Source organism: Podarcis erhardii, assembly GCF_964252035.2.
Source record: "Podarcis erhardii genome assembly, chromosome: 9".
NCBI classification, from domain to species: domain Eukaryota; kingdom Metazoa; phylum Chordata; class Lepidosauria; order Squamata; family Lacertidae; genus Podarcis; species Podarcis erhardii.
The window spans coordinates 38,169,742-38,181,875 of NC_138512.1; the positions used below are offsets into that span (position 1 = coordinate 38,169,742).

General features: G+C 41.5%; 1 protein-coding gene across 9 annotated transcripts in view; it reads right to left on the minus strand.

Annotated features, from left to right (window-relative positions):
* LOC309349473 (uncharacterized protein) overlaps window positions 1–12,134 on the minus strand; it is a gene marked incomplete at its 5' end in the record, with an annotated part of 127,174 nt that overhangs the window by 48,059 nt on the left and 66,981 nt on the right. For 6 of the 9 annotated variants that reach the window (XR_014159924.1, XR_014159925.1, XR_014159926.1 and 3 more), the window contains one exon: window positions 10,732–10,854. Coding sequence is in view for 1 of the 9 variants with exons in the window: in XM_081875531.1 (XP_081731657.1) it covers window positions 10,720–10,854 (135 nt within the window). Of the gene's footprint in view, window positions 1–300; window positions 559–672; window positions 722–1,310; window positions 1,524–10,719; window positions 10,855–12,134 lie in introns of those variants that run through there. The other 3 variants (XR_014159930.1, XR_014159931.1, XM_081875531.1) reach the window with 3 other exon arrangements.

Here is a 12,134-nt window from a genome sequence, read left to right on the forward strand (position 1 = left end):
AGAAGCAGAATCCACTTACTGACCTGTCAGTCTTCAGAAATGTCAGTACTCTGCATGCTGATATACCATCAGATAAAGCTGGCACTGCTATATGATCTTTCCATTTTTAAAAGACACTCACAAATAATGAGCAGGAGATGTCCAACCATAAATATCGCAGGCAACTTTTAAAATGAAATTATTGATTAAACAACATCCATCTTCATGTTCATTTCCATTAACTGTCAGCATGGGGCTCCTGAAACATAACTTCTTGTTTCCTTAATATGATTTGGGAAAGAAAAAAATTAACACATTCACTCTCTCAAAACAATTTAATTTTGTACTCAGTATAGCTTGTAGCAAACAGCTATTAGGCGTTCTTGAGATAATGAATCACAATATGATACATGTCTGTTTACCAGGACGTTGTCAGCCCTGTCTCCTTAACATTCCTTATCATCATTCAGTTGAAAAATCCCAGCACACCAGTTTCTTAGCACTGAATGGTTAAGTGGATTCCACACTCTTTTCTGCTGCATATTCATTTCATAAATGTCACCGCACCCACTGAAGTTTCTGAGATGAAAAAAAGAGGGAGAAATGAATGGAGATGAATTGTTTAATGGGTTACTTCAACTGTCCACAATTTATAACTTCTTGTGTTCCTTGCTGTGAAAAAGACTGAAATACCTACTTGAACAGTAGTATCTTCAGTTTCTAGTACCATGGTCAGCTCCAGCTACATTCACATAAATGAAGGGAAACAGACTTAATTTTTAATTCATCATGAGGATTATATTTGGTAAAAAAAACACCCTGACTTTTCACTGCATATCCCACCTTTCTACAGAATATTCAAGATGGTGTACATTAACTTTAATTGTGAACTGCCCTAGAATCCATTTTTCGTGGACAATATTTGAACATTTTAAATAAGTATATAAACATATAAAAGAAACAACACAAAATACAAGTGCACAATAACAATTGCACTCATCTAATAAAACAGATGAAAAACAGCTATAAAGGCAATTGTGCTGTAACATCAACTTAACAGCAATAAACTGGAAAAGCTGGCTGAAATTTACCTAAACCTGTTATATCCTTCCTAGGAAGCTCATCAGCTCTAGCCAACCCTGCACCCCGCCACTCCTGTGAATGAATTCACTGGCTGTACTAATCAATCTTATCTTCACCCAGCAGAAAAAGATTATTCAGTAATGATCCATTTTGAATATTCTGCATTACTGAGAAAAACAACTGCTTGTTTTGTGATGCATTTCTTGTTTGCTTCTGTATTTAAAATCTCAATGGCTTTTAACTCTCACCTGATGGTGTTCTTTGGAGCCAGGCTACATCTGACACTAAACTCTGAATATTGCTGTTTTCTTCTGGGAAGGTCATTCAGCATTAGGATGATGCATACAGCTCCTCTGGATTCAGGAGTCAGACTCTGGTACCTCCTAATCCCCAAACCAGAGTCAGTCTAGAGAGGTAGTCAAAGTGGTGGTCCACAGACCAGTCAGTGCCTATCCACAAGCCACTGGCTTCCAGTCCCCACTGACTCCACTCCACTTTTGGGACCATATATGGTACTGGTTCCTGGCACACTGGGGGGGGGGGTGCCAGTCCGCCTCATCAGAGAGCTTGAGAAAAACTGGCCTATGGAATCAAGATGCAACTTATTCTTTTCTTTCCAAGAAACTGAGCATCTGGATGTTAGAGCAGGTTAGATAATCTAAAGAAGTAGGGAGAGTGGAAGCATAAGCAACCTGAGTTTTTTCTCACCACACTTTCAGGTCTTATCTAAAGAGGAAGATGTATTCACTGAACACAAATATAGACACATCTTCTTGGACATGACTTGAAAGTGCAGGGAAAGGATGCTTCTCATACTTCCTTTCCCATTACTCTTCTGGAACTTCTATAGTAATGATTACTATACCTCGCTGCATTTTGGGTTTATGGACCACAATAAAGCCATGTGTACAAAGCAGCTATAAAAGGATAAGAACTACTGACAGAGTGAATAATCTCATTGGTTGGATCCAGATGGAAGACATGGTTAGAGCAGAGCATTAAGTTACTCCCTCTAGTTGAGCATACTTAAGTTTGCATCCAACCCTATAAATTCAATAATCTGAACATTAGATGAAACTGATGGATCAGGCCAATGGCTCATCTAGTCCAACATCCTGTTCTCAGAGTGGCCAATCTGATACCTATGGCAAGGAAGATCAAAGCACAAAAGCACTTCCCTGCCATGCTGCAACCGTGATTTCCAGCAACTAATATTCAGAAACATTACTGCCTCTGACCATGGAGGCAGAGCATAGCCATAATGGTTTATAGCCTTAGATAGGTATAAATGAGACCATTTGTATCTCTTGGCCTAATAAATACAGGACAGTGAAATTTCCTTCTGATGGGTGACAATTAATTGTGATGGGTTTGAAAATGTTTGTCTGCCAATTAGCTCAGGCATCACAGACTTGCAGGGATAAACAATAGCAATATTTCTTTAGCCGAATATATTGATTGCCTTATCTGGCAACAAAAGGAAGAGTGTTAATGATGTCAGCAGAGAACAGAAGAGAAAGAGCTTGGTTTCAAATGGAATTTGTATTGAAGAAAGTAAGATTTCAGGGTGACATATTAAACTTAATTTAAACTGCAATGAAATCCCAGGATGAGGAATCTGGCAAGGCAATTTGTTCTGCAAAACCTTTTCATCATCGGGGGAAATGGGTCGGTTTTATTAGGCTTCTCCCAGATTCCCACCAACGTTGTATACAGTTGGGCAGAAGAAAAAAGGAGATCTATTGACTCACAATTAATGCACTTTGAATCAAAATAGCATAAATTATTATCATAACCACCACCACCATGTATGTATCCACACCAATGGTAGCCAGCATAGTGCTATCCACATGTTATCAGATTCCAGCTTCCATCAGCCCCAACCAGAATGGCCAATAGTCAGGAATGATGGGAGTTGGAGTCAAAGAACATCTGGAGGGCACCACATTGGTGACCCTTGTTCTATACAATGTATTCCATAGGCATACATTCCTGCCACATTAGAGAAAGGGGGTGAGATTAGCATAAATATATATATTATCCTCATAAGCACCAGACTGCCAAGCACTCTCAGTTCAGTTCACTTTCAACTGAGAAATTCATCTGATCAATCCCTGACAGCTGTTGTTCATGTCTCAGCTCAGAGAGAGAGAGCAGGAGAGAGACAGAGAAATAATGGCACTCTTATTAATGCGCATATCATCTTGCCTATGGGAATATCAATATGCATAAAGTTTCAAAGTGATACTTGAGCTGTTTGCCACTTACCTCCCGTGGCTGACATTAGTGCTACAAGAAAATATCATCCCTAGAAAAGAGGCTAGTGATCTGAAGAAGGTAACAGAGACCCAACGGGCCCACTTTGAGAGTAGGCTTTCGGTGCTGCCATGGATCTTCCAGCAGGAGGATTCTTGCACTTGCTTTTGACATTGTCATGTAAGGTAATTGTCTTAGAAGTATGCTGGTGTGAAAACTGACATGGATTCAGTTATTTCCTATTATCAGTGGCAGGGAACTGATCACTTGGCCCTTTTTGCACAGCATGGAAACCACAATGATCAGCTGGTGGGTCTTCAGTGCACAGAGCCTCACAAGCCACAATAACCAGCTGGTGATCACTGAAGCTTCTGTGCGCTGCTATCCCTTGCTATCAGCTGCCCACTGGCTGGATCCAGTTCTCCAACACACAGACACACACACATACTTTGGGTGCAATGTTTCAGAAAAGTGGCATACAGTCATACCTTGGGTTGAATATGCTTCATGTGGAGCGCGTTCGAGTTGCACTCCGCGGCAACCCGGAAGTAACGGAGCGCGTTACTTCCGGGTTTCGCTGCCCACGCATGCGCAGATGCTCAAAATGACATCACGTGCATGCGCAGAAGTGACAAAAAGTGACGTGCCATTCCTAGTTATGTTTGCTTCTGGATGTGAACAGAGCTCCGTAACAGATCCCATTCGTATCCAAAGGTACCACTGTACAAAGAAACAAATGATGATGATGGGGTGATAGGAAGTAATGGAGGCATAACTGATGTGTCCAGAAATTGCTATGCACATGTCATTATAAACCAGATCCTTGTCTCCTAGCTTGCTATTAGGATAAACTCTGTTTCTTTTCTCCTGCTGTTACTCATCATGGAACATGAAGCAGAGAAAGTGGTCCTGGCTTAGGTGAATTTGTCATCACAGAGAGAAACGTCGTATATGGGACAGATAAATTAGCAGAGCGTCTGTTCTAAGGCTATTGATTTCAATGTACAAATTTATTTTTTATTTATTTAAAATACCAACATTAAGAGACCCTCCCAATTCCATGCGTGGAAGCCAAATGGAGTGACAGTTAAATCTTAAACACTGGCAGCCAAGCAACATATCCCACCACATATGAGAGCAGCAAGTTAACCTATCTGAAGCTTTCTCAAAAAGTCACCTTTTAGGCAACACTTCTATTTCCTTTTTATGCCTGAATTATGCTTTATGAAATTTTAGAGATTGATTTTTCTCATACCGTCCAAGAGAAACTTCTGGTATTTAAGAGCCACTCATTTGATACATAAAGGCAATTCTGGTATTGCTAGGGGGGATGCATTGTAGAAAATGGCAAAGAAAATAAATGTTTCTCAAAATAACTATGCTTGTGTAACATATTCATTTACTTGATTTTGCATTGTTTGGGGAAACTTGAAGGGAATACCAACAATTCAAGTTAGGAAATTCTCCCACATGTAATCTTGTCAAGAAAATATTCAAAGTCATGAAAATATTCAAAGTCATGAAAATATGCTCAAGCCAAAATTATGCCTTAAAATTCAGAGGACTCTACATTTGATCAACGTGTGGCTCCAAGTAATTAAGGAAGATGTGGAAACAATCATCTATGGACATCTAGATCTGGACATCTATGATCTAGAGCATGGACATCTATGATGGGTTGCCAACTTACGGGAAACTGATTCACCTAAACCTGAAGTTTACTGTCCGGAAAGCATCCAGAAGCTTTTTCACACCCTGGGGGTGGGAGGTGGGGGTAAACATTGTAGCCTAATAAAGTCCTGAAGGTGTTGCTACAGTGGTGTATTGGAATGTTGATAGTTCTTACTGGGGGATACTTAGCCATGCAGGTCCCACTGGCAGAGGAAAAGGCATGTGGGGGGAACGCACCCCCCCCAGCGCGATCCCGGTGGGGTGCCATCACGGATGCCCCCCCCCCCGTTCTGGGTGCCACACCCCTACAGGCCACACCACCAGGACGCACACCATGCCCCTACGGGCAGCATGCCATGTCCCCAGGATGCACGCCATGCCCCTACGGGTGGTGCACCGCGCCCCCAGGACATGCGCTAGCCCCACCCCCCACCTGCTCTCCGCCCCTGGTGCTGGAGCACGAAGCTCTGCCACTGGCAGTTCCCCAGGCTTATTTGCCAAGATATTCTCCTTCACAGTTTGATTGTCTCTCAAAAAGTTCCCAAGCACAGTTTCAAAGAGCAGCCACAGAGATGTTTTGAAAACTGAACAAAAATTAAACTCATGTTTCTCCCTAGTGTCATTTATAAAGGCAAGATTAAACTCTGCTTTAAGATGCAAACACTATACAATGATTTATCTGCCACCTAGTGGTTTAGTTGTAAAGATAAGCATTTTTCCCTCCTGTTTCATAGTCTTCCAGACAATAATGTCTCTTGTATGAGAAATATTATTATCAGACATTTTTTAGATATATAAAACTGATATATATATATCAGTAGCACTCCAGATGCTGTACGGCTCCTATCAGCCCCAGTCAGTAAGGCCATTTGTCAGGGATCGCAGAAGTTGGAGTCTAGCATCTGCAAGGCCACCAGTAACCAATTCTATTTAAAAATAAACTTTACTGAATATGGTCTGATTCAAGTAAATCAATGTGTTACTAGTACAATTTATTCCTTACTGAAGATGCTTAAAGTCATGGCATCGGCAACAAGGGTTTTCACAATATTGGCCAACATCCATATCAGCCAAGTATCCATCGAGAGGATCTACGAGAGGATAATGGATGTCTTAATCCATTTTAGTAACTTCTCTGTAAAATGGGAACAACCACTTTTATTACATTCTTTTTTGGGCACTGCCTGGCAAAAACATTGTGAAGTGTACAGCACATACTCAACCTGATACATCACTCTCTCTAACAGAGAACTCAATGCTGACAGAAATGAAGCCAAAACAAGTCTCTAAGAAACAAGAACATGGTATCAGGATGCCAAATGGTCTGCGTAAATGCAAGGGTGTTTAAGAAAAGCTGTAAATGTCCAGCTTGTGCTTCTATCAGCTTACATATCCTAGAGAAAAGCACTGCTGCTTGGCTGGAACTCTGAAAGGAGCTCCCTTATCAGGAGGTGACGTGGATATACTGTAACATTTTGTTGCAGGCCTCACTTGTAGACGTTTAACCATCATTCCTCTTGGGACTTGTTCCTCCTGTTTGCCAAATGGCACAAAAAGCCAACAGATCCCAGTCACAAAAACAACGCTAGAAAGATACACAAATGTAAAACTGCGAAATCTGTTCCCTACAGAAGCAACGTTCATTGCCAGTTGCCTTTTGCTTTCAAAGTAATGGAACTGGGTTGTTGAGGTAAACGTTTAGTAAACTCCATGAAGTTGCCTCTATTCTCCGCATGAATCATGACTTCTGCTATTTCCAGGAAAACTGCATAACAGCTAAGCGCTATTATTACATTTTTTCCCCTGCACAGCAAGTTGTCAATTATACAGTGATGTGACACCACAGCTTAAGCATTATCTGATGATTCAGTGCTATGCACGCCTTTTAGTTCTAATTACAGTTACTGAAACTGTGCTTGCTAAGAACTTCCCCAAACCTTTTACATTGGAGTTAGACATACAATGATTCTGAACATTCAGAATCTGAAAGCTGGTTCACTTCAAAGGTACCTTGTTTCAAATCTGAAAAGAGCCAAGCTGTCGAGAATTTAAAAGAGAACAAGGATATAATGGGCCTGCAAAGTCTATTATTGTGATGCACTGCCCTTCAATAAAGATTTGACGCTGCAGCCCGGACCTGGTTGTGGTCATGAACCATGCTGTGTCCTTAAGCAGACACCTGTCAACCCTTATGTGGCTCAGCTCTGTAGATGCTCCCAACTTTCAGATATATAATTGAAATCCAATTATATCCCAATACTGATGATCCAGGCCATATTGAACAGAAATACATCTAAAAAAATACTTAAGTGATGATGGGGTACCTGTGGCCCTACAGACCACAACTCCGTTTTCTGGCCATTGGCCATACTATCTAGAAGGCTGCAGTTTGCAGTTTCCCTAACCTTGAGTTAAATGTTGTTTCACGCATTCCATGGTGGCAAACACTGTCAAATGTTTGACAATATTCAGATAGGGGGAATATTGCATTCAATATCCCTGGTTATAACGTTAGTGCTTCTGCCCTGTTTTCTAATGTTCCTTTCACATTGCAGTACCTGTTGCATTATGGAACTGTGGCTTTTGAATCACTATACCGGCATGTCCTACTAAATTTCATTCACACCAGTGGATGTGATGTGACACAACGAACGCCATTGGACAATATTGCTTTCCCTGACCCTTTCTGCACATGCATGCTTCTGTTCAGCCATGATTCAGCCGCGACAATTGCAGGAAGCAAATTTATGCTGGTATACTGTCCCCAAATTTCATCACTTCACCCCCACAATTTTCTGGGTTAATGGGGTTGTAAATGGATTTTTTCTGGAATAAACGAATACAAAAGCGAGTGGTAAACTTCTACTACATTCCACTGGATTTCTAAAAGTGGCTTTTACATTGTGTGAAAGCTCAAATATAATGCAGAAATTAATAGTTAGGGAAATGTGAAGGAAAGGAAATAAACTACGGTGCGAATCTAGTCAAAGAGCTGCAGTGAGGTCTGCATCCCTAATGACAGTAGATATATCTACATGCTACAACATGTACAATCTGTGTGGACAAATACTAGTGCTACACACATTCACATGTAACATTTAATGATTACCGTATTTTTCGCCCTATAGGACACACTTTTTCCCCTCCAAAAATGAAGGGGAAATGTGTGTGCGTCCTATGGGGCGAATGCAGGCTTTCGCTGAAGCCTGGAGAGCGAGAGGGGTCGGTGCGCACTGACCCCTCTTGCTCTCCAGGCTTCAGGAGAGCCGCAGCGCCAGCCCCACAAGGTCGGGGGACAGTGGGGAGGCTGAACGCCCTACTTTAGCATTCCAATCCCCTATAACGAGAAGAACATCCTTCTTTGGTGTCATTTCTATAAGGTGTTGTAAGTCTTCATAGAATTGGTCAATTTCAGTTTCTTCAGCACCAGTGGTTGGTGCATAAACTTGGATTACTGTGATGTTAAAAGGTCTGCCTTGGATTCGTATCGAGATCATTCTATCATTTTTGAGATTACATCCCAGTACAGCTTTCGCCACTCTTTTGTTGACTATGAGGGCCACTCCATTTCTTTTACGGGTTTCTTGCCCACAGTAGTAGATATGATGGTCATCTGAACTGAATTTGCCCATTCCCATCCATTTTAGTTCACTGATGTCCAGGATGTCAATATTTATTCTTGCCATCTCCTTTTTGACCACGTCCAACTTACCAAGGTTCGTGGTTCTTACATTCCAGGTTCCTATGCAATATTTTTCTTTACAGCATTGGACTTTCCTTTCGCTTCCAGGCATATCCGCAACTGAGCGTCCTTTCGGCTTTGGCCCAGCCGCTTCATCAGCTCTGAGTCTACTTGTACTTGTCCTCCACTCTTCCTCAGTAGCATTTTGGACGCCTTCTGACCTGAGGGGCTCATCTTCCAGCGTCATAACTTTTATATGCCTGTTCCCTTTGTCCATGGAGTTTTCTTAGCAGGATACTGGAGTGGCTTGCCGGTTCCTGCTCCAGGTGGATCACGTTTGGTCAAAACTCTCCACTATGACCTGTCCATCTTGGGTGGCCCTGCACGGCATAGCTCATAGCTTCTCTGAGTTATTCAAGCCCCTTCGCCACGGCAAGGCAATGATCCATGAAGGAGTGCATTAGGTTAGTTGCTGCAAAAAAACATGGGGAGACTTGCAGCACCTTAAAGACTAGCCCATTGATTATGGCATAAGCTTTTGTGGACTCCAGTCCATGAAATCTTATGCCATAATAAATAGGTTAGTCTTCAAGGTACTACTAGGCTCTTTCTTGTTTTTTCCCCTAAAAGAGAAACGGAATATGTAAAAGTTGTGGTTTCTATAAACAGAAAGGTTTCTAAACAGAAATAGGAGCATAGAGTTTTATAAACAGAGTTTTCTAAACAGAAACAAATCTGAGATTTAAGTATAGAAAGTGCTCCTCTAGAAAGTGTATTAAATGCATTTTTGTTTTTCTAGCAAATTCAAAGTTTTGAAAATGAAGTATGTTTAGTGTAGCTATTCAGTATAGTTTACATGACCCTATTCACTTCATGGGACTGAGAAGTCAATCAAATTCAATTTAGGTAATTTATATGGATTGTGTTTGATCAACTTAATTACAGAAGTAATTGAAACAGCAAATGAATTTTTCCCATATGCGTGTGAAGCTATCAAGTCAAAAGGGATAAACCCAGAACAATCTCTTCATTATCTGTGTCAGTGACGCCCAGATCTATCATTAGTGCATTGCCAGGGGGAGGAGTGGAGAGCTAAACAGAACAGGGCCACAACTGTTTTTTAAAAAAAAAGGAAACCCAGTACTATTTTTGTAACATTTTTATTTTGAATATTGTAATGTTGTAATGTTTAAACCACTTAGTTATCCTGAAGATTCAAAGATTAAGAAATAATAAATTCCTCTTTCCTTAATAGGAGAAAGGGATGAAGTTCAGTGGCAGAGCATCTGCTTTGCTTACATATTCACATTCAATCTCTGGCATCGTCAGGTAGGGTGAAAATGCCCTGAAACCCTAGAGAGCCATGGCCAATCAGTTGAGGCAATACTAAGCTAGATGGACCAATCGTCTGGCTTGGTATTAGGCAGTCTGGTTCTGAGGAACTTCAGTGGCACACTTCCTTGCTAATATAATTTGGCACTTTTATGTGATTTAATTGCCTTAGTTCTGTGTTCACTCAATACAAATCCCAATTTCCTCCTCCATGCCAATCATCTTTAGCCAGACGTTTTGGCTTCGCAAGATATGAAAAACCAAACCCTGATGAACTGTGGGTGGTTTGCTTTTGGGTTTGTTTGTTTATTTGCTTGTTTATTTTTTTAAAAAGATGTAAGTTATCTCCCTCTCTTTCTCTCTCAGTCTGTTGCTAGGGGAAATATGGGGGGGGTGATACACAACTCGCTAAAAGCATTCTGCAAATAAAACTGGTCATTACACAGGACTATCAAGATAAATCATTAGTTCTGTTCTTAGGAGGATTTTCTTCATGACAAGGCACAGCTGTCAAAGCTTCAGTAGAACTTGACTCTTTTTGGCAGGAAGAAAAAGCCACCAAATGGCAGTCTGCAGCTTGCAGCAGTTTGAGAAATGCTTTCCAACTGCGGCTCTCGATTGCCATAGTCAGAGCAGACATACTGGAGGAGATCCAGCTGAATCAAAAAGAAGAAAAAGAAAAAGAATCCCTGAGAGATTTTTTTAAAGCAACTTACAAGTCAACTTGCTTATTTTGAGCCTGTCAAGAGCCTCAGCTGGCTCCCACAGTGATTTAAGGGAATGCCGCTTCAGAGATTTTGCAAATCCTTCCTCTGTGCCACTCCAAAGTTCTGTAAGGACATGGAATGAACCTGAAAACCAAGCATGTGATAATTCAGATACAGAATATACTGACATGTGCGCTGTTCTAACAAACTGTTCCAAGACCAAAATGGCTTCTGAGAAATTCAAGCACAGGACAGTCTTTGGCACCCATGTGCATCTGAGTCAGAATTCACCAGAAGATTCTCTTTCCATCCCCTCAGTACTGAGGGTTGTAGATAAAAATGTACTAAAGATATTCTGCTCTTGAGCTGATTATACGCTATGCAGAAACAGAGACCATGAGCTGAAATTCCTAATACCAAGTATTGCTTGTATTTTGGGAAGGATTCCACACACACACACACACACACACACACACACACACACACACACACATGGCAGATCTCACAAGCAGATCTAGGTCTTTGCACGTTAGCTTCTGCTAAACCCCTTGACATTTTATCAGGGAAAAAAAGTGGCAAAGAGATAAGAGCACAGGAAAAGCCATTATGCAGCTGATCAGCGATTGATTTAACTAAGGCCTAATTCATGCATACCTCACCAGAGTGGCATGGCTATTTTATACCTCCTTAGCTGTATCTCTCTCTGCAGGCAGCTGAGGAGGAACAAAGGTGCTTACTACATTTCTGGACTGGAGAAATGCCTCCCCGGTTCTGTGCCAGGTGCCTTGTACTTGCCTAAATGCTAACAACACCATCTTTTATTTCCTGTGTAAAAACAGCAGATGGCTATCTTGCATGAATCAGCTCTCAGAATAAAGGTGCACATGTTGGCTGTGTAAACACAACAAGCTTGTATTCCACTCTCACTGATGGCCTGTTCAGCCCGCACCCTCCCAGTACTTATCAAAAGAGTGGTGAGTGTGGCAGACTAAAAGTGGGCCTTAAACTTGCAAAGGAGATCAGGGTTCCAGCATGTTTAATAGATGGGTGGAAGAAGAAATTTCAGCAGATGCAGGCTTTCTGTAAGGCAAAAAGCTCCAGCCAAAATTTTATTAAACTTTCAGAAGGTCTCCTTCTCTCTGACACTCACACACAGGGCTCCTCAATACAATCTGCTTATACAGCATTCACAGACTCTCAGAAAAACAGAGTTGAAATTTAGAAGGGACCCAAAGGGTCATCCAGTCCAACTCCCTGCAATGCCCACAGCTATCCCTGGGTGGGCTTGAGCCTTTTGGTTAACATCCAGACACACTGACCCATTGCGCCACCTGGGGTCATTTTAATTTGCTTGCACAAAAGTGTACATCGTAGTTAGACTGTGTTTGTGTGGGATGTAATCCACTGGAGCAGTCAAATACAAC